The sequence below is a fragment of the Cornus florida genome, unplaced genomic scaffold (genome assembly GCF_030987335.1).
Source record: "Cornus florida cultivar Cherokee Brave unplaced genomic scaffold, ASM3098733v1 CherokeeBrave_3.0.0_Hap2_Chr08, whole genome shotgun sequence".
Classification (NCBI taxonomy): domain Eukaryota; kingdom Viridiplantae; phylum Streptophyta; class Magnoliopsida; order Cornales; family Cornaceae; genus Cornus; species Cornus florida.
This window is the reverse complement of record NW_026775578.1, coordinates 57124740-57148601: the sequence shown is the minus strand read 5'-3', so window position 1 is coordinate 57148601 and position 23862 is coordinate 57124740. Positions and strand designations below refer to the sequence as shown.

General features: G+C 41.8%; 1 protein-coding gene across 1 annotated transcript; it reads right to left on the bottom strand.

Annotated features, from left to right (window-relative positions):
- Positions 1–16868: 16868 nt before the first annotated feature.
- On the bottom strand, positions 16869–17855 carry LOC132270316 (uncharacterized). Its single transcript, XM_059771499.1, has one exon. It carries the CDS (start codon positions 17853–17855, stop codon positions 16869–16871), a length of 987 nt encoding a protein of 328 aa, XP_059627482.1.
- Between the last annotated feature and the right edge of the window lie 6007 nt (positions 17856–23862).

The window sequence follows — 23862 nt, the reverse complement described above, 5'->3', positions numbered from 1 at the left end:
GAAGATTCTTCAAGGCATTCATCTGGCTCATCTACATCACATTCCAGTAAGAAATCGGCCACAGCTTGCCCTTTAATAGCCGTTCGGGGTTCATAGGCTATGTCGAAAGAACTAAGCTCTATTGCCCACTTCATCATTCGTTCGGACAGATTGGGCTTATGCAAGATCACCCTTATAGGAAATGTGGTCAGGACGACTATAGGATGAGACTCAAAGTAATGTCTGAGCTTCTTTTTTGCATTTACCAAAGATAGGATTACTCATTCGACCTTCGAATACCTTCTCTCTGGCTCGGTCAATGTTTTGCTTACATAGAAAACTGGAAATTATTTACCCTCGGCACATCGTATCAGCACACCACTGGTCGCAATGTTAGAAACTCCAAGGTACAGGAAAAGCTTTTCGCCTGGCACTGGGGCGTTCAGGACTGGTGGGTTCCACATATATTCTTTCAGCTTGATCAGCGCTTACCTTTGCTCATCCCCCCAGGACTGTTTTCCATGACCCCTGATTGTATCGAAGAATGGCTTACATCAGTCAGATAACTTAGAAATGAAATGACTCAGTGCCACAATGTGTCCGGTGAAAGCTTGGATCTCTTTGATAGTTCTTGGTTTAGCCTTTTTTAACAACACTTCTGCTTGGGCTAGACTCACCTCAATTCCTCTCTTGTTAACCACGTGGCCAAGGAATTGTCCGAATCTCATGCCGAACGAGCATTTAGTTGGATTCAGCCTCATTCTATACTTTCTCAGCACACCGAACACCTCCTGTAAATGCTTTAAGTGATGGTCCTTCTGTCTGCTTTTGACCACCATGTCATCGACGTAAGCCTCTACTGTCCTGCCCAATTGATCCTTAAAAATCTTGCTAACCAACCTCTGATACGTGGCTCCGGTATTCTTCAGTCCGAACGGCATAACCTTGTAACAATAGATCCCTCGTTCGGTGACAAAAGAGGTCTTTTCCTCATCGTCTGGGTCCATCGGGATTTGATTGTATCCTGAATATGCATCCAAAAAGGTCAGTCACTCATACCCAGTTGTTGCATCCACCATTTGATCAATCTTCGGAAGTGGAAAACTATCCTTCGGGCAGGCTTTATTTAGATTAGTGAAGTCAATACAAACTCTCTATTTTCCATTCTTCTTTCACACAACAACCACATTCGACAACCAGTCCAGGTACTATACTTCTCTAACGAACCCAACCTCCAGCAATCGATTAACTTTATCTGCAATGATCTGGTTGCACTCCGGGGCTAACCTTCTCTGCTTCTGCCTCACTGGCTTAACGTTTGGATCTACATTAAGAGAATGACAAGAGACTGATGGGTCGATCCCTGGCATGTCGAGATGGCTTCAAGCAAATACATCAGCGTTCAAGAAATCAACTAATTGACGTTTTTCTTCCTCGGCAAGCCCAGAACCTATCTTCGTGGTCCGATCTAGGCTTAAATGATCAATTTGAACTTCAACCAATGGTTCCTCGGTTAATACCGGAAGCTCCTCCTCTTCGTTCATGCTGAGGGGAGGCTTCTGTAATTGCTATTGCTCATCAGCAGATCGGGCAAGAGCTTTTCCCCTCCCTGGAGCTTTCAGAGTCACCAAGTAACACTCATTTGCTGCGACCTGATCTCCATGGATATCTATCACCTTGCTCCCGTCTGGACTTATGCATCTCACCACCTGATGTAGGGTCGATGGGACTCCTTGTACCCTATGGATCTACCCCCTCCCCATCAGTAGATTGTAGAAGGGATGGATTTCCACTACCACGAAACTTTCGACAAGGTTCCTTTCAGCTGCACGGACCATCAATTCCACTTTACTGATCGATTCTACCCGTTTGCCATCAAACCCTAATAGTTGGTTTCCAGTAGACTTCCAACTCCTTTGGATTGATTTCTAGGCGATCAAAGGTGACCCTTGGCATGATATTTGCACTACTCCCTAGATCAATTAGCACTATTCGTACTAAACACTCAGCCACTGTCAAACTAACAACCAAAGGGTCCTCATGAGGAATCTGAACTCGCATCAGGTCTGTCTTATCAAACCTTATCGGCATTGTTGAGCTTTGTTGGTGCAGAGTGTTGACACTGCCTTTTCGTCTCTTCATTTGTGCTTGTCGAAGACGCGTTTGGGTCAACTCTTCGGACTCTTCAGCTCATTCAGGTCGACCTTGAATGGCATTTATAATCCAAACGGGCTGAGTGTTATGGTGATTTGGCTTTTGATTTCTTTTGACTTGCTCAATTGGTCGATTCTGCTCTTGGGCTGGTCCTTGAATATACCCAGCAAACTCTCCCCTAGCGATCAGTATCTCCACTTGTCTCCTTAAGTTCCTGCATTCATTAGTCTGACGACCAAAATCACTATGAAAAGCACAATGCTTAGATTGATCCCTCTGCTTAAGAGGTTGTTTAATTGGCAAGGGAGGGCGAAACTTATCTTTGTTCTCCTGGTATAGCCTTACCAGTGAAACTTTGAGTGGAGTAATCAGGTCATCCTCCCTAGGCCTCTTCTATGCCTTCCAGGAGGTCTGACGTTACGTAGGAACTTGCTTTTGCCGTATCTTCACTTTGGACTTCTCTTCCGTGGAGATGATAGATGTCTTCCTAGCATTAGCTGCTTCTTCCTCTTCCAGGCATACAAAACCATCAGCTCTCTCATTCAGCTCGTCCATTGTCTTCGGCATGTTTACCACTAGACTGGTATGGAACGGTGTCCCTCGGGTCATAGCTAACTTGAACGCCTGAACTACTATGGAAGGATGGCACTCTATCACCATGTTCTTGGTTAAGTTAAACCTGGTAACAAAAGCTTGGAGATGCTCATCGTCATGCTATTTCACGGTGAACAAGCTGGAGATATCTTTTGCCGGGCGCTTATTCCCATAATATTGGCTTATGAACCGATTGCACAAGCTACAGAAGCTGTCTACTGAGCCCCTCGACAGGTTCTTAAACCAGTTGAGCGCCAGTCCAGCTAAGCTTGTAGGAAAACATTTGCACATCAAAGGATCATTCTCTGTGTTCAGTGCCATTTTCAACTGAATATGATAGATATGATCAATCGGATCGGTCGTTCCGTCGAACAGAATGAAAACAAGCATGGAAAACTTCCTCGGGCTCGGAGCATTCAAGATCTCGTCAGTAAACGGTGAATCAACCGTCCGTGCTGCCGAATGGAAGGCCTCATTCTCTCTTTCAAACCTTGTGACAACTTTTGAATCTATAGATCTTCTTTCCGAACTCCTATAATCATATGTGGCCATTGAAGGCTGATAAGGTGGATCGAACGACCTTTCCTTAGTGAACCACGACAAGTTAATCGTATGACAATCAAACTCCATATCCTGTTCGCGATTGTGCCTTTCCTAATGCGAATTGAAAGCTGTATTTTTGTCCCGCTTGATATGCTCGCGATGAGGATCGAGATGTACAGATCTTTCTCAATCCTCAGCTCGATGAGTGTTTGGTGGTAAATTTTCCACCCTAACCTCCTCGCGATGGAGATTGACGTGGTTATCTCCTTTTTGCTCACCTTGATGTGACTAATCAGGTCACACGCTTCTTTAACCCACCGGAGGCGGTCGCGGCGCAACCGGAACCTCTTAGTGTTCCATTCCAGCTCTCAACTCTGCATTTTCTTTCCTCAGTGCCTCGATCATGTTCATCAGGTCATCAAGCTTCATCTGCTGGTTATTCTCCACTGAATTCGAACTCTCTTCTCCGATCATCATTCTGGATCGTAGCAAAGTCATCAACCGCAAATTTCTGATCAGATCTGAGTTTTGCCAATGCCAACGCTCTAGATTTGGATTCTAGTGCAACTGAATTCTGATCGGGATTAACCAGATCTGAATTGCTCCGGCGACGAACTTGCCAAATTCAGCAATTTCAGTGACTCTCGACCGCACAACTCTTTAAAACAAGCATAAATCAGAATTGCGTAGATCGAACGCCCATTTCTCTGGTCACAATTTCACCGATCTTAATTCTGCCTTAATGATCAGGCTTTGTCTTCAAGCGCTATACCACTAGATCAAATCAATCTGAGTGAATCATCAATGAATTCTCATCGATTCCCACGGACGGCGCCACTGAAGATGCAAGAAATTTCCTCTCTCTAAATTGACAGAGTTTCATTACACTTCAAAAATTTTCTCCCCCTTTTTTCTTTCATTTTCCTCTATTTATAGATTGTTTATAATGTTCTAGAAGATCCGTAACTCACTTCCTCCATTAGGCCCATCATCGAGGCTTTTGTATCCATCGATCCATTCGTCTTTTAGGCCTTCAGCTTTGCTCTTCGGCATTGGGCTTATCTCATGACAACTTGATTTGGGCCCAGGCCATTTGCCTGGCCCATTCTTCATCATGTGGGTTAGATTCGGCCCATGCCATCCTTGGTATCCTCAATAACTCTGTCTTGTGATCAATTTGGGATGAGGATGGGACTTTAAAACCTGTAATAAAACTGAATTCAAAGACTGGAAACCACCGGAGTCGGAGAAGACAATAGAAGAACAGACGCTTTCCTTGAAGTGGAGACCTTGAAATGGAGAAGGCTTTCCTTGAAATGGAGAAGGCTCCCCTTGAAATGGAGAAGGCTCTCTTATTTCAGAGCCTTCTCTTTCTCCTTTAATATGTAAAACTGATAAATTGAGGTCTGTTTGGTTAAACTAGATTTTTCTAAGGCTGTCTATGTGCTACTGAATAATGTAATTCACTACTTAAGACTTATAAAATTGTTGGGAAGCAAGCCTACATTTAGATGTTTAGGATGGGGTTAGTCTAAGCTTAAACAGAGAGTTCGTAGGTGGAGGAATGGAGAATTAACTTCTGTTGCTTACTGTTTTTGAAACTTTGATTTCTCTACAAAATCTTAAATTGAGAATCATGTTTTCAGCTATGATTTAGGCATATAGTAATTTAAATATGTGTATGCTTAAATAAAGTTAACTGGTGTTTAAATCTGTTACACATTGCACCAGTATGGTACTATTTGGAGAGGTAGATTAGGTAATCTTATTTTACAAATTTAAAGGATTGGGATTTGGATTCTAACTCTGTTAGTGGATGCATGATTTAGTTTTACACATGTGAAATTGTATTTGTGCTTATTTTGGAATGTAGTTGATAACTATTTATACTATTTTTGGTTAACTACGGTAAATGAAGGACAGTATGCACCTGTATAGGACGGTGGCATACTAGGTATGGATTAGTTCAGACACTAAGCCTACCTAATCTGGATTGAGGTTCAGATTAACAATAAAAGTTAAGTCCGACCTCTATTAGTGTCAGGTCAGTAAATAACTGAATGACATAATTTGATTTCTGGGATGAATTGTTGTACAAATATCAAGCCACTATACCAGATGGATGATATTTTGTACTAGGAGGACACGGATTTTATATACTTATGATATGGTACCGTGGTATGAGCTTGAGTCTCAGGACCATGGTTAGGGTGCGTATATCGCCTAGAATAGATAGCTGGACAGAAATGTTGTTCCCTGGTAGGTCTAGGTACACATGACCACGTAATATGCAATTTGCATGGTATCTCTACTCAGGCCGAGACAGACCTATTAGACTAGTGAGCGTCCTATAGAGTGTGTAATATACACATATATGGACTACTCTAGATATTGTTGAGTCTATCTAAGATATATCTGCGTATAGGATTCTTGGTTGGATCATAGTAGATCAGGACTTGTATGCGGGCCTGACCCACTCTTTTATAATTTTCAGGAGCTCGTCAGTTCCAGGGTTAGAGCTTGGTCGGGCAGGGCAAATACAGACTTATATTCCACCGACTACATAGGACTGCTTACTTATTAGCTTTGGATCCTATTTTAGTTATTTCATTTTACAGTTGGGATTTTCATTTAGGGGTCCACTAGATGGATTCCCGAGTTGTTAATTAATTGGAGGTTTTGGAGTTGGATTTTATATTATTATTTTGAGGATTTTTAGTTAGAGTTCTTTCCAGCCATTTTTATTTACCTTTTATTATTTCATCTTGTATTCTATGTTCGCATTAAATATTAATTGTTTGATATTTCCCTCGGGTTTGGGCCTGCGCCTGATCAACCCGTGTCTCGAATCCGAGGGGTATCACATAGGGGAGGGGCAAACGGTTGCCGAAAAGCCAGATTCTGCCCAAAAATTAAATTTAAGCCTCAAAATTTAATTTACAATGGTCTGATCAATCGTAGAGTGTCCAAATGCACTCAAATGATCCCGAAATGCCCAGAAATGGTCGGTTCAGTTACTATGAGCTACGAATGAGCTAGGGAGATCAACCTAAGGTTTAACCTTGCGCCAAAGCTTTCCCCAAATAAAATGGACATAGATATATATAACATGCATTACATCATTCAGAAACACTATGGCAAGTCTAACCCTTTACACTTCATTAGTTAAAGATGCACATAAATTATAATCATGACCAAAATAACATAATAAAGTTACAATACTCCTCTTATGATCTTTATCTCCATTTTTATGTAAATTACACTGAAAATAAATTTACAAATTTAAAAGGAAAATTATTAGGCATATACAAGAAACATCAAAACAAGTCCCAAGAACCAGATCCGTCATCCTCTAAGCTAAATGATCCATTCATTACTTCGTCTATCAGCTGAAAAAGTTCAATAATAATAGAGTGAACATGACAGCTCAGTAAAGCATGCCTAAAACACATCTCCTAAAGACCCGTGAGTAGACCTATCAACAGATCGGATTCTAACCAGATTGATCCGATAAGCATAATACGGAGTTGGATCCAATCCGATGATTCGGTGGATTCTTATATAATGAATCCATATCCGTTACTTAACTTATCGGATATCTGATCCGATTAACTGTACAATTCCTCAAATCAACAAGTATGAGCTGAAACAAAAAGTTGAACAAACTTCAAATGTAAGAGTGAGAAACTTTTGAATTTGGGTACAAAACCTAAAATTGCCATTAACAGTGAGTAAATATGACACAAAGATTTAAAAAAAAAAAAATCTATAGATAAAATAACATAATAGAATTTTAAAGACCTATTATAAGAAAAGAGCTGAATAGAAATTTAAATTCTAGATTTAGGTTTTAAAAAAGTTGAATAGGTTGTTTAAATTTTGTAAAATAACTAAAATTATCATTAAGAGAAAGTAAAGAAAGAAGAATAAGAGGGAGAAAAAGAGAGAAATATTACGAACTAAAATCTAGTATGAAAGGGGGAAAAACAAAGAACACAAATTAGGGTTTGAGAAAAGGAAGAAGAGAAAGAACACGGGAAAGAATAATCTAAACTCACGACAAGAGATTTGTGCTTCCAGCAGCTGATCAACGAGCTCTCTCTTGTCACTTCGTCACCCCCAAGCTTGAATCAGTGTTTATTTAGAGTCCCACGCTTTTCTTTGATTATCAAATCGACTTCTACAGCTTTAGCAAGTAGCAAAGAATGGTAAGATGCAGGCGGTGCATCATATAACCATGTAACCATATTCATCCAACGGTGGTAGATTATTAAGAAATACATAATATACTGGAATATATATACGTATATATATATATATATATATATATATATATTATTTAAATTTAATTGCATCGTATTACCTATCGGATCGAATCAACCTTAATCCATATCCGATTCGTTAAGAAATCAGATTGTCGGATTTTGATCATTACCGGGTTATCGAATTTTTTGTTCAATCTATATCCGACTAATTGGATCGAAATCGGTTCCATTAATAGGTATACCCATGAGTGTGATACCCCTCGGATCCGAGACACGGGTTGATCAGGCCCAGGCCCAAACCCGAGGGAATATCAAACAATTAATATTTAAAACAAACACAGATTACAAAATGAATTAAGAAGAAATAAATAATAACGCTGAACGAATACTAAGTAATAAAATCCTCAATCGTTAATCATTAAAACCAAACTTTCCAGAACCTCCAATCCATACAACTCAGGAATCCATCCAGTGGACCCCTTATTAAAATCCCAAACTAAAACTAAAACAACTGAAGTAGAATTTAAAACTAAACATAGAAAACAATCCTACATAATCGGAGGAATAAGTGTCTGTATCTGCTCTGCACGTCCAAGTTCTAACCCTGGAACTGATGAACACTTGAAAAAAATAAGAGAGTAAGTCAGGCCTACATGCAAATCCTATCCTACTACAATCCATACAGAAATCCGATAAGCAGATACACCTTAGATAGCTCAACAATATCTAGAGTAGTCCATATATGTATATATTACACACTATAGGACGCTTGCTAGTCCAATAGGTCTGTCTCAACCTGAATAGAAGGCAACATGCGAAAATGCACCCAAAGGTGGGCATGAGTACCTAGACCTACCAGGGAACAACACCTATGTCCAGTTATCCTTCCTAGGCGATATACGCACCCGAACCATGGTTCTGAGACTCAAGCTCATACCATGGCACCATATCATAAATATATAAAGTCCGTATACTCCTAATACAAAATATCATCCATCTAGTATAGTAGTCTGATATATGTATAACAATCCATCTAGAAACCAAAGTAGGTCATTCAATTATTTTATTGACATGACACAAGTAGGAGATGGATTTAACCTTTATGGTTAATCAATACCTCAATCCAAATTAGGTAGGATTTAACTTTGTAGGTGCAAAATCTCACCCAACCAATTACGATCGAGAAAAAATAATACAACACACTCAACAAACAATAAGAATAAACAAGAACAATGTCTACTGAAGAATTGAATTGCTTACCCCTTTATTGGAGGTCTAGGCCTCTATTTATACACAAAAGTTGGTAGAATTATGGTAGGACTCGCGTTGCTTATCCTCCAATTGTTTCCATATATGACTTTCTTTACAAATAGAGTTCTTTCCATTGTATGATATTTCCTATGTAGCATTTGCTTTGTATAAAAACTTTCCTTCCGGGTTGACTCCTTTGTTAAATAGGACTGAGCCATATTTAATTATACTTGGGCCGGATGCAGTTTGGTGTAAGTGACTTGACTAATGGATCAAAGCTTCAGCAGCGGTGATGTTGGGCTGATCGATACTCTTGTCTGGCCTTAGAGGCCCAACATAAATGATAATGGGTTAAAGCATAACATAACTTGGGCTTGATCCGAATAGGCTTCTGAGATCTCCTAAATGCAGATTTGTATAATGGTGACGTGTCTCATTCTTATTGGAGGGAAATTTTTCCCTCCACACTTTGCCCCCAATTCCACTTTAATTGGGTTACGGCTCCTAATTAAAGCAGAATTGAAGTCGTGTAGTTGCCATTTTTGCACGAGGCGTTTCCACTTACGTCTATTGTTATTCTGACTCAAGGGCTTCTTTAAGATTCGCTTTTTCTCTCAGTGTACTCGTTCTGTCTACTGCGTTCTTCATTCTCTCATAACTCCAGGTTAGTTCTTCTTTCCCTTCTTCCAATCTTACATTATGAGTACTTCGACCACTCCTGAGAGTATAGAGATCGTAGATTCTGAGTCCACGCCCTCGTCTTCCCCTAATCTCATTAGGGTTCCCCCTTCTAGTGTTTCGAACTTTCGTAAGCCTGCAAATGAATCGGTTAATCAGCCGGATACTTCCCCAATCCAGGCTGAAACATTCACCTCTAGGTCAGACAATATCTTCACTAAGGAAGAAAAGAATGTAATTTTATCTATTCGTCGTATCCCGTTCTCTATTGAATCCGTAATGGAAGAATTCGAGATTCCCGAGGGGGTAGAAATTGCAGAATACCCCAAAGGCGCTGATTTTTGCGCCGGCGAGGGCATCGGCGAAGACGAGTTGCTCCTCTCTGTTGGGCATCTCAACGCTCTTAGGTTCCCCCTTCATCCTTTCTATCACTTAGTCTTCAACAAATTGGGGATTGCACCCCTACAAGTAAACCCTAACTTCCTTTGAGTAATCTCGGCACTCCTTATTCGCCGATGGCTGGAGAGTCTTGACCTGACTCTGGTTGACTTGCTGATTACTTATTCCATTTCTAAGCACGGGACCGAACCTGGTCGTTTCTTTTTCACCTCCCCCTTGCACCAAATGATATGTACAGACCTCCCTACTTCTGAGAAGAAGTGGAAAGAGAGGATGATAATCGTTAAAGGGAGATGGGCCGTGCCCCAATCGAGCAAACTCCCAATCCCTCGCAAGTTCGGGAAGTTAGGTATAGAATATCCCCCCTTTCTTCATGAAGATTGTTCTGGCTGTTTCCCATGTCAAGTCTTATTCTTTCGATATATTTACGAGTTTCTTGGTGTTTTTTCAGCGACATTTCCTTCTTCGGCTGCCAAGAAGAGGCTTTCTTTCCTAGAAGGGCAGGTTTGGAACGACCCTCCTTCGGTTAAGAACTTACTTACTTCTGCAAATCTTAAAGCAGTTGTTTCCAGAGCTATAGCCGCTGATCTCATGGACCTCTTACTTCCATCATTCGACAGCTTCCCCATAACTGAGGAAGAAAAATAGAGGGTTGAAACCTTGAAGAGGAAGGCTGCAGAGAGTGCCCCGTTGACTATATTGCGCTCAAACGAACAAGAGAAGGAGATTGACGAAGTCCCCTTGAACAAAAAGGCGAGGCTGAACCCTTCTTCAACTACGAAACCCAAGGGTGCTTCCAACCCAAAAAGTAAAGGGAAGAAAGCTGAAGAGATTAACCCTGAAGATGATGTCAATGCTTACGTCCTTGCTGAGGCTGGGGCACCTTAGACTTCTTCTTTCTCGAGGGCTGACAAGTCCATCCTCCATGTTGGTGATTCTATGATCACTGACCCATCTGCAGCGCTGGCCGTCACTCGGGGAATATGGGTCCCCAAGGATGAAGAAATTATTGGTAGAATGGGGTTGGAACAGCTACTCCCATCTGCCCCTCTTAGAGCCATAGAGGTTTGCTCCTTCCTTCATTTCCATTGTCATAATTGTCTTAAAAATTTTCTTACATTGTTATTGTCTCATGATGCAGGGCTTGTATCACACTATGGCCCTCTGTGCCACTGCTGAGGCTCAGTCTCTTTCTATTAAGAAGCTGGAAAAAGATCTCAGCAATTCTGAGAAGAAGGCATGCCATGCCATTGCCAATGCACAAATTGCATATGAGGCTCAGGATGTTTATAAAAAGCATCTGGCTACTTCTGATGCAAGAGTTGAATCGCTGGAGGCTGAAGTCCAGTGTTTGAATGATGCCCTTAGCACCTGCATCATTGCCGGGAGGCAGATGCAAGGTCGTTACTCCAGTTTGGTGCACTTGTCGAGTGCAAAAGCTTACCGGTCCGGCTTCAATCAAGGCTCAGGCCCCAAAACGATGGATCCTAATGCCTTTAATGCAAACATGGGGGTGTCTTTTCCTTACAACGAGGGTCTGAAGGCTCAGGAGGCTGAGGTGCTTTTTGCTGAAATGGTGAAGGCTCACCCGAAAGATCCTCCAAGCTCATCAACTCATGTAACTCCTGGTCCTTCAATTCCTCTACCTGCAAGTCCAGCTGTGGTAGATGCTTTCGAATCTGCCCCGTTTGATCCGAAGAGGAAGTAGGATCGAATAACTTTTTCCCTTTTTTGAAACGACATTGAGAATGATAAACATAAATGATATAACCTTGTTTCTTAAGCTGTGTTACTTTTATTCTGCTTCGACTGACTATGCTTGTATGCCTCTGATATTGCACACACTCTGTTGGATGAGATTTTTTTTTTTTTTTTTTTTTTTAAGGAAAGTACCCTGCCTGAAGGTTCCTTATCTGTTTTATTCGAAGCAAAATAAATAAGATGTGAAGAAGAGATCTCCTCTAACAGTTTATCTGATAATAGAGGATTGTTTTTTCCTTTGGTGATTTAACCTTCGAGGGAACCCTTCTTGAAATGGATTTATGTGAAGCAAGTATATTTATACTTGTTTCTTCTTGTAGTTTTTTGATGTGGGACAATCTCGTGGCTTATATTACCGAGCTTAGAATCAGTGAATATGAGCGTGAGAGTAAGGTTTGTTGAGCCGGACACTTTGGGTCCGAGGCGAATGAATTACTCCCCGGCGCTGAGCCTGAGGGGAGGTTTTCTAAGCCGGATCCTTAGAGTCCGAGGCAAATAAATTACTCCACGGCGCTGAGCCTGAGGGGAGATTTTCTGAGCCGGCCACTTAGAGTCCGAGGTGAATAAATTACTCCCCGGCGCTGAGCCTGAGGGGAGGTTTGTCGAGCCGGACACTTAGGGTCCGAGGCTAATGAATTACTCCCCGGTGCTGAGCTTGAGGGAGATTTTGCTGAGCCGAACACTTAGGGTCCGAGGCGAATGAATTACTCCCCGGCGCTGAGCCTAAGGGGAAGTTTGCTGAGCCGGACACTTAGGGTCCGAGGCGAATGAATTACTCCCCGGCGCTGAGCCTGAGGGGAGGTTTGCTAAGCCGGACACTTAGCTTCCGAGGTGAATAAATTACTCCCCGGCGTTGAGCCTGAGGGGAGGTTTGCCGAGCCGAACACTTAGGGTCTGAGGTGAATGAATTACTCCCCGACGCTGAGCCTGAGGAGAGGTTTGCCGAGCCAAACACTTAGGGTCCGAGGCGAATGAATTACTCCCTGACGCTGAGCCTGAAGGGAGGTTTTCCGAGCCGGACTCTTAGGGTCTGAGGCGAATGAATTACTCCCCAGCGCTGAGCCTGAGGGAGGTTTTCTGATCCGGACACTTAGAGTCCGAGGCAAATTACTCCCCGAAGTTGAGCCTAAGGGAGGTTTTACTGAGCCGGACACTTAGGGTCCGAGGCGGGTTGGTTTCTCCTCGGCGCTGAGCCTGAGGAGAAATTTGCATATATATATATATTCTTCTTCTTTTTTTCCCTTTTACAAACAACTTATCATGACGCCGAGGACTCAAAAATGATAGGAGGCCAAGAAAGCGAGTAACAATGGCTGGGAAGTTTTCTATTTGTTTACTTTGGAGACTTTCCTCCATTGATACTCCCTTCTTGGCAACCAAATGTAATGGACTACGCATATATTAACCACATTTCTTTTCTATTTTTATCCGATGTGGGACATAAACTAAATTTTGTCAAAAAGGTCGGTGTAAGGAATGCCTCTGGTATTGAACTTAACAACCTTTAATACCAATGGGCCCTCCTTACACCACAATCAACTATTTAAATATTCCCATATATAACATAATGCAACTTACACTTTTTTGTCAATGTGGGACAGGGAGTTTTAACCTTAGGTCAAAACGCATGCTTTTTAATAACTTGCTTTCAACATTTCTTTGCATAAAAGTATAAAATTGCATAATCACAGTGTAGTATGAAAATTTCTTTGCATAAAAATTGAAAATTTCTTTGCATAAAATTGCTAATGCATAATGCGATGCAAAATTGCACAATCATAGAATGGTGGTATGGCCCCCATTTTTATGGACAGAAACAAATGGAATAGAAGCAAAATAAAGAAAAGCTTGGCTGACTGTGGGCTTACGCAGCCTTATTTGTGAAGAATTCTTAATAAAATTGACTAACTTATCTACTGGAAATACCTTTTAAGGTTTATTACATTCCAAGGATGCGCAATGGGACGTCCGTCAGCTTCGGCCAAACGATATGCTCCCTTCCCCACTACTTCGGTAACCCTGTAGGGTCCAGTCCAATTAGGTTCCAGTTTCTTTACATGAGTTGTCTCTTGCTTCATAACCCAATCGCCTACCACAAAGCTCTTTAATCTGACACGTTCGTTGTAATTATTGCGCAGCTGCTGCTGATATGAAGTGAGCCTAATTACTGCAGCATAACTTTTTTCATCTAGGTGATCGAGACTATGCTCAAGCTGCTAACTATTGTTTCCTTCAAGCAACAAGGATGTCCGAAGGGTTAGAACTGCCGCTTCGGTTGGGATCACAACTTCGGATCCATAGGCCATGGCAAAAGGACTCTCCCCCGTGGGCCGCCGTGGTGTGGTTCGGTACGCCCAAAGCACCTGAGGGAGATTCTCGTACCATTTTGTTTTGAGTTTCTCCAGCTTCTTCTTTAAACAACTGAAAATGGTTCGATTAGTTATTTCAGCTTGTCCATTCCCTTGTGGATGACTGACTGCAGCTAGCTTTTGTACAATTCCATGCTCAGCGAAGAATTTTCTTGTACTTTTATTGTCGAGGTTCTTACCATTGTCCATCATAATGACTTTTGGGACCCCAAATTGGCAAATGATGTTGTTCCAAAGGAAACTTTTTACCTACTCATGGGTCACACTTGAGTAGGCCTCGGCTTCTACCCATTTAGTGAAATAATCTGTAGCCAGTAGCACGTACTCCTTTTGTTCCACAGTCTTGGGTAAAGGGCCCACCATATCAATCCCCCATTATGCGAATGGCCATGGATTTGCCATTGCATACAAATCTTCGGCAGGTTGATGCTTTATGGGACCATGGCGTTGACATTTCTCACATCTCCGAGTATACTCTTCTGTGTTCCGAGCCAAGTACGGCCAGAAGTAGCCTTAAGTTAGAACTTTATGTGCAAGGGTTCTACCCCCAGAATAGTTGCCACAATCTCCATCATGGATTTGTTTCAACACCACAAGAGCCTCAGTAGGGCTTAAGCATTTCAGGTAAGGACCTGAAAATGACTTCCGGTATAACTGGTTGTTAATGATGGCATATTTGGCTGCGGTGAGTCGAAGCTTCCGTGCTTCGGGCTTTTGGTTTGGAAGAATTCCATGCTTGAGGTAGGCTTCCAATGGATCAATCCAGCATGGTTCTCGAGGAATAACTGGAATCACCATTACTTCCTAATGAGGATTAATGCTGGGCTCGTCCAAGACCTCAATCGGCATAATCTGAGTCAGATCTTCATTTGAGGATGACACTGCTGTGGCCAATTGATCTGCTTCAGCATTCTCAACACGAGGTACCTGACAGAATTCGATTTGATCGAATCCCCGTGTAGCATTCTCTACAGCTTTTTTATATGCTTTCATTCTTTCCTCTTTGGGATGGTACTGACCTGTCACTTGATTTATAACAAGTTGTGAGTCACTAAAAACCTTTAAACAACGTACCTGGAGAATGCTGGCCAATCAAAGACTAGCAAGTAACGCCTCGTACTCGGCCTCATTGTTCGTAGCAGGGAATTTCAAGCAAATAGACTGCTGCAACTTGGTGCCTTCGGGTGTTAACATAACAACCCCTACCCCTACACTTGTTTGATTCGAGGAACCATCGACCCGAAGCTCCCACTATGGTTCAGGGGGTTCCGGCTCTTTGGGAGTGTCTTTATATTCGAGAAGAAAGTCTGTTACGGCTTGTCCCTTGTGCGACACCTTCGGCTCATAAGTTATGTCGAAGGAACGGAGCTCGATAGCCCATTTGGTAATTCTCTCAGATAGATCGGGCTTAGAGAGTATACCCCATATAGGATAGTTGGTGAGTACCACAATGCTGTGAGATTCAAAATAATGCCGAAGCTTCCTCTTGGCATAGACCAAGGCTAAAATGATTTTCTCTGCTTTGCTATATCGTGTCTCCGCATCCGTCATTGTCTTACTTGTGTAGAATACTGGATATTGCCTCTTTCCTTCCTTTCTAATCAATGCTGCACTTGTCGCTATACTAGAAATTGCCAAATACATAATAAGAACCTCCCCGGGTTTTGGAGTGGATAGAATTGGTGGTTCGGCCATGTAACCTTTCAACTGATTGAGGGCCTCCTACTGCTGAGGTCCCCATATATCTTTATTCTTAGATCTTATAGCATCGAAGAATGGTTTGCACTTATCTGACAATCGGGATATAAACCGGCTGAAGGCTACGATCCGACTGGTAAGAACTTGTACCTCCCTGCGATTTTTTGGTTCCTGATTCTGGATGAGGGCCTTAGCCTGAGCTGGACTCACCTCTATCCCTCTTTTATTCACTATGTGGCCGAGGAATTGACCTGATGATACCACAAAAGAGCACTTGGATGGATTCAGCTTCATGTTGTACTTTTTCAAGGTATTGAAAACTTCCTGGAGATGCTTCGGATAGTCTTCCTTCTTCACACTTTTGACCACCATGTCATCTATAAATGCTTCAACTGTCTTTCCCAAGAGATTATCAAAGATCTTGTTGACAAGACATTGACAAGTAGCTCCAGTATTCTTCAGTCCGAAGGGCATGACCCTATAACAATAAGTCCCCTTTTCTGTAATGAAAGCCATTTTTTCTTCATCTTCAGGGTTCATAAGAATTTGATTGTATCCCAAGTATGCATCAAGGAATGTCAGTTTCTCGTATTCAGTGGTAGCATCAACCATCTGATCTATCTTGGGCAGAAGGAAGCTATCGTTAGGGCAGGCTTTGTTAAGGTTGGTATAGTTTACACAAACCCTCCACTTTCCATTCTTCTTCTGTACGACCACCACTTTTGACAGCCACTGTGGATATTGCATTTCTCGAATGAAACCTGCTTGCAACAACTTATTCACTTCTTCAGCTATAATGTGATTGCGTTCGGGGGCAAACCTTCGGTGTTTCTGCTTAACCAGTTTGAACTCTAAATCCACCTTCAGACTATGGCAGAAAACTAAAGGATCGATCCCTACCATGTCCGAGTGATCCTATGCAAAAGCATCTGCATTGCTCCGGATAACATTAATTAACGCCTCCTTTTCTTCAGATGTAGAGGAAGAGCCTAAATAAGTGACCTTTTGAGGGTCACAAAGGATAACTTCCACGACTTCAAGGGTCTCCTTGGTGGGCTTCGCAATTTCCTCTTCCTCCTCTACCTTAAGATACTTGGGCAGAGGGCTCTGTAATTGCTATTTGGGTATATTTTTGGAAGCCACACCTGGTTGCTGCTGAGTAGACACCTTCTTTGCTTCAGCCTGTGTCAACATATAGCATTCCTTCGCTGCGACTTGATCGCCCCATCACTTCTTTTCCGTCCGGAGATAAGCACTGCATCACCTGGTGAAGGGTGGACGGAACTCCTCTCATTCGGTGTATCCAACCTCTTCCCATGATAAGATTATAAGAAGGATGGATCTCTGTTAAAATAAAGTTCTCCTTCAGAGTCCTCTTCACCCCAGTTACGGACAAGTCTATTACTCCAAGGGGATCTACTCTTGTGCCATCGAATCCCATCAACGGGCTGGAGGTAGGTTGAATTGATGATGACGGGATCTCGAGCTGCTCAAAGACCGTCTTTGTGATAATGTTGGCGCTACTTCCTGGATCTCTCAAAACCCTCTTGATCATACAATTGGCCACTAAAAGACTGATGACCAATGGATCCTCATGGGGGAGTTGAACTCTGGATAGGTCGCCATCTCTGAATCCAATACTGATGCTACCCGAAGCGATAACATTGACCAAGGATATCTTCCTGAGCTTGTGGGCTGCCCTCAATCTGGATCTGTATACCCCCTCGGACTCTTGATCATCTTCAGACCTGCCATGTATTGTATGAATGACTTTTACTTGCGTACCTTCCACCTTGCAAGGATAGACCTCGCGGGGCTTTGCATACTCCTTTATCATGAGGTAATCCGCCAACTCACCTCTACCGATCATATTCTCCACCTGTCGCTTAAGGGATCTGTAATCATTGGTTGAATGCCCATAATCTCGATGATAAGTACAATGCTTGCTTTTGTCCCATTCCTCCAGGGGTTGCTTTATTGGCTGCGGAGTTGTGAACTTCATCTTATTCTTTTGGAAGAGCCGAGCTAAGGTAGTTCGGAGAGGTGTAAATCCTTCCTCTACCCTTTGCCTCTTTTCAGGTGCCTGGGTGATCGGCGTTGAGGAACGTTGGCTTTTCTGAATCTTTAAAGTTGGAATTCTTTCTCGAGGCTTGTTTTCCACCATCATGAGGGTGGCGTGCTGCGCTCGGTAGGCTATATTTTCCTCAAGCTGAATGTAGATCTAGGCCCTGGCATTGAGAGTCTGCATGTCGGGAGGAGAATATTTGACCAAGGAAGTATGGAACTTCATCCTTTGAATCATCGCAAGTTTAAATGTCTCTATAGCAGTCGCGGGATGACAATCTGCTATTTCTGAGGCTTCCATATTGAATCTTGATAATAAATCCTGCAATGTTTCCCCCTTCTTTTGCCTTACGGTGAAGAGGCTGGCAATGCTCTTCTTTTGCTTCTTATTTCCGCAATACTGTGCCAGGAATATAATGCACGGAGTTACGTAATCCAGGATGGACTTATGCGGTCTATTCCTGAACCACTCTAGTGTTACTCCTGTCAAGCTGGTAAGAAAAACTCTGCGCATCCAAGGGTCATTACGATCATCCAAAGCCATCTTTTAAGCATAATGATCTAGGTGCCGAGAATGATCCCCCGTTCTATTAAACTAGGTGAAAGAAGGCATGGTAAATTTCTTGGGCCTCTCAACCAGATACATATTGTCAGTGAAAGGAGTTTTGACCAAGGAATTTTAGTGTTCTCTAGCCATCTCAGCAGGTGTCTGAATCTTCAGGAGTCTTTTCTTATCAAAGGCATCCTGAACTCCTGCACCATATGGGATTCCATTGGACCACACCATGAGTTTATGGCTGGATTCGACTTGCTCATCCTATGTGCGACGAGGGACGTTATCTGAAGCCGCAACCTCGGATCTTGCCCTCCGTTGTTGCTGAACCTCATTCGGCTAAGCCTCATTGGGTCGTGCCCCATTAGGTGGAAGTCCGGTAATCTGAGGAATATTCTGGTTAGGGGGTGCTGCTGTGTCACCCACTGGTGGTGGTGGTGCTAACTGAGCCATCGCCGTTTGCAGAGTGTTATTCTGCTGTTGAAACAAGGTGATCTGAGCCACGCTTGTTTCGTTTGCCTGACAAAGTACGTCAAACTGGTGTAGAAACTCTTCATGCATCTTCTGCATCAACTCTGTCTGTTGATCCCGTTGAAGATCCTCCATTCGACATTCTGGATGGTAATTGCAGGATTCACCTGTGAAACAAGAGTGGGATTATATTTGCACGCGTTTCCCACAGACGGCACCAAAGTGTAGGTGCAAAATCTCGCCTAACAAATTATGATCGAGAAAAAATAATACAACACACTCAACAAATAAGAAGAATAAACAAGAACAATGTCTATTGAAGAATTGAATTGCTTGCCCCTTTATTGGAGGTTTAGGCCTCTATTTATACACAAAAGTTGGTAGAATTATGGTAGGGCTCGCGTTGCTTGTCCTCCAATTCTTTCCATATATGACTTTCTTTACAAATAGAGTTCTTTCCATTGTATGATATTTCCTATGTAGAATTTTTTTTATATAAAAACTTTCCTTCTGGGTTGACTCCTTTGTTAAATAGGACTGAGCCATATTTAATTATACTTGGGTCGGATGCGGTTTGGTGTAAGTGACTTGACTAATGGATCATAGCTTCAGCAGCGGTGATGTTGGGCTGATCGATACTTTTTTCTGGCCATGGAGGCCCAACATAAATGATAATGGGTTAAAGCATAACGTAACTTGGGCTTGATCTGGATGGGCTTCTGAGATCTCCTAAATGCAGATTTGTATAATGGTGGCGTGTCTCATTCTTATTGGAGGGAAATTTTTCCCTCCATAAACTTCTTTGGTTAATCCATCCCCAGAATGCCACCGTCCCATATCGGTCCATTAATCCATTCAGTCCAACAAATGATACAACAAAATAATAACACATCAATTAAACCAAAAATATTATGATACAAAATTAAACCATCCAGTCCAGTAAATGATGCAATATAAAAATAATACATCAATTTAATCCACAGATAATACGATACACATCATACAAATAAGTATTGCATTTATTTAAGTAATACCACAGTTTAAATAGCATGCAGCTAACTTACCCTCCAAGTCACTAACATACATCTCAGATAAACAAATATAACGTTTCATGAACATTGTTTAATCCATTTAAACATTAATTTTAATTATCAGAGCAATTAAATTTACCCTTCTATCCGATTTAAACAACATATAAGTTATTTAATTTCCAAACCATCCACCTTCTTAGCATATATAGATATAAGATGCATTTTGGGATCTTCTTAAGTCCATTAAACCCATTTAGATTAATTAAAATAGGTTTAGAAATAATTCGGGGCAATTAAAACCAAAATCCAAGTCGCGGTCTTACTGAGCAGGCTGAGTTGCCAACTTAGTCGGCTGAGTTGTTGCTGAAGTCGTCTTCTTTATCTGTTCAGCCTCTGTAAATCCTAAAACTTCATTGTTAAGGCCACTAAGCTTCAACCTAAGTCCCATACGTCCATACTAAACTATTTTAGATGTTTTAACATGCAAAGATTAAACTTAAACATCAATTATGCATCAAGAATTTTCAGAATCATTTAAAACAGGAATATGAAAACAAAATCATACACCCTCTATTTTAGTCCAACTAAGCATGCATAATTACTCAATTTTAGCATTCATTAAACCCCTGAAGTCTAGCTAGGCATACACAGAACACAGATTTAAGGGAAAGAGTAGAACAAAAACTTGCCTTTAGTTTTAGATTTTGAAACTCTAAACCACCGTCTCTGAGTTTTTCGTCAACGTCCAAGACTGCCGTTCCACCCTTCCGATGCTCTTGGTTTAACCCAGAAGCAAACACGTTCCTTTCTCTTTGAACCTCTCTGTAAATCTCTCAAGGTTCACTCTCTGTTTCTCTCTGCCTCAATACATGAATAGGGTTTGTTTGTAACCCTTATACAGACATATAATAACGTATTTATAGGCTATACTTGAAAACCTAAATCAAAACCTAAACCAACTATAAGTCGGCTAAATCCCACAACGTGATAAAACATAAAAACCTAATAATTATTTTATACAGTTAAAACCATTAATAACACTACTTTAACCAAATAATACATATAAACAAAATAAATAATACAATTACACCATTAAGCAAATTAAAACAATTAATTTAATTAAAGAAAATAAAAACACAATTAAATAAAATAAATCGACAAGTAATTCAAATAAAAAGACAAACAAGCACATAATCAATTAAGTCCCCACTAACCATCCCTTGTACCTCAAACCTCGATCAGCCCCAACATAGTAAAATGGGACCTCTCCGAAAGCTATCTCTGCAACTTTGTCAATGCACTGCTGATCCGTGAGTTGTGCCTGCAAAACCTTGTGAATGATAAAAGGTGTAACTACCATGCAAGCCATGAAAGCATTTGACAATTCATCCACTGTCCTCAAAGTGTTCCACTTAGTAGTGAAGACAGTAGAAAGACTACCAACAGGTCGGCGACTGAGTGCATCTACCACCACATTCGCTTTCCCTGGATGATACTGTATAGAAAAGTGAAAGTCTTTTACAAACTCCAACCACCTACGCTGTCTCATATTCAGCTCCCGCTGAGTGAACAAATACTACAGACTCTTGTGATCGCTGAATAATCTGAAGGACTCACCCAACAGATAATGCCTCCAAATACGTAAGGCAAAGACTACAGTTGCCAACTCCAAATCATGAGTTAGATAATTAAGTTCATGCGGCTTAAACTTTCGAGATCCATATGAAATCGGTCACTCCTCCTGCATCAAAACACATCCAAGACCCTGCAAAGAAGCATCTGTGTAAACAAGATACTCGATCCCGCTCTATGGGGTAGACAAAACTGGTGCAGAAGTCAACTTAGTCTTCAGCTCATCAAAAGCTTTCTGGCAGTGTTCATCCCACACGAAACGTACACCCTTCTTAGTCAAATGAGTGAGTGGCCCCGATATCTTGGAGAACCCCTGGATAAACCTCCTGTAATACCCTGCCAAACCGAAGAAACTCCGAATCTCAGTAGGTGAAGTAGGTTGTCCCCAATCAACCACCGCTGAAACCTTGGCCGGATCCACTGATATTCCCCTTTCTGACACCACGTGACCCATAAATTTCACCTCCCACTACCAAAATTCACATTTCTCGAACTTGGTATACAACTGGTGCTCACAAAGCGTCTACAAGACTATCCGAAGATGTCTAGCATGTTCGTCCTCTGACCTCGAGTAAATCAAAATGTCATATATGAAGACAATGACAAACTGATTCAAGCAAGCCCTGAAGACCCTGTTAATCAAATCTATGAAGACCGCTGGTGCATTAGTTAACCCAAACGGCATCACACGAAACTCATAAGATCCATATCTAGTGAGAAACGCTGTCCTCGGAACATCCTGATCCCTAACCCAAATTTGATGATATCCAGACCGCAGATCAATCTTAGAGAAGTACGTAGCTCCCTTCAACTGATCAAAAAGATCATCAATCCTGGATAACGAATACTTGTTACGAATAGTAACCTTGTTCAACTCCCTGTAATCTATACACAGCCGAAGTGAACCATCCTTCTTCTTCACAAATAAAACCGGTGCTCCCCAGGGTGAAGTACTCCTGCAAATAAAACCTTGACTGAGTAACTGCTGAACCTGATCCCTCAGCTCTCGCATCTCCACCGGTGACATCCTCTATGGTGCCCTAGCAATAGGCGTAATGCCTGGAGCTAAGTCAATCACAAAGTCAATCTCTCGACTAGGTGGCAACCCTGGAATCTTCTGAAATGCATCCGAAAAATCCTGTACTATTGGTATGTTATCCAATGATACTATAATCCCCTCTCCGTTTCCTCCTCTATATGAAACAAATAGGTGCTAGTGACCCCACTAGAACGTGGCATAGCGACGACGTACATGTCCTGACCAGGTATGGTGAATACAACTGACCTATCATAACAATCAACTTGGGCATGATAATGCGATAACCAATCCATCCCAAGTATCACATCATAAGTGTGCATGTCCAGGACCAAAAGATTGGCTAGAAATCTGAGTCTACCAATATCTAGTGTCACAGGCCCATCACTCTCATGAAGAATGGCTATATTGCCTAACGGTGTAAAAATACTATGAGGTCTACTGCATACCCGAGTCATCATCCCAGATAAAACAACAAAAGATCTAGCTACAAATGAGTGTGTAGCACCCGTATCAAACAAAACACGCCTATATAAACTATGAATAGGAAACTTACCCTCAACAGCCTGAGGTGCCTGCATATCCTGTGGCATAAGGTTATACACCCTGCCATAATGTAGCTGATGCGGTGCCTGTCCCTGAAGCTGCGGCGGTGCCGGTAAAGCCGGATACATCTGTCCCTGAATCCGTGGAACCTGTGGAGCTGGTAAAGGCACTAGCGCCCTCTGCCCCTGCTGCACATGTTGTCCCTATCCCTGTTTTTGTCCCTATCTTGCTCTAGGACACTGCCTAGAAGTATGATCATACTCTCCACAAGTGTAGCAACTACCCTGGAAAGTGCCAAATGGCCTCCTCTACAATCCATCTTACCAAATTAATTCCCACAAGTTGCTTTTATAACTCGTTGGTAACCGTCCCATCTCAACACAACTAACCTATAAGCAAAGCTCTGTTTGCTTGCTCAAATGCAAATCACTCCACTATGACATTCCTTCATTATCGCAACATACACATTCCAATACTGTTTAATAAAACCATTCATGTATATATCACAACAATACTATCATAAACATAAAAGAGATAACCAAAACCACTAGTTTATTTTATTACGAACTCCTTTACATCGTAAACCTCCAAAAGAATAATTGTCATTTATTCATTACATACTACTAGTGTATGTAATTTAAAACAGTACTATTCTTTAAATAATACTTCCACTCCAACTAGTAATGAAAATCATAATACTATTAAAAGGGCATTCATCCTTGAACGTCGGTACTCTCCATCTTGGATGCTCCGGTATCTCCTCCATCCGGATCTTCTTCGGGGTCTTCCTCTCCACTTGGCTCAGCTTTGAGCACCACCGAAGTTGTTTTAGGTCCAC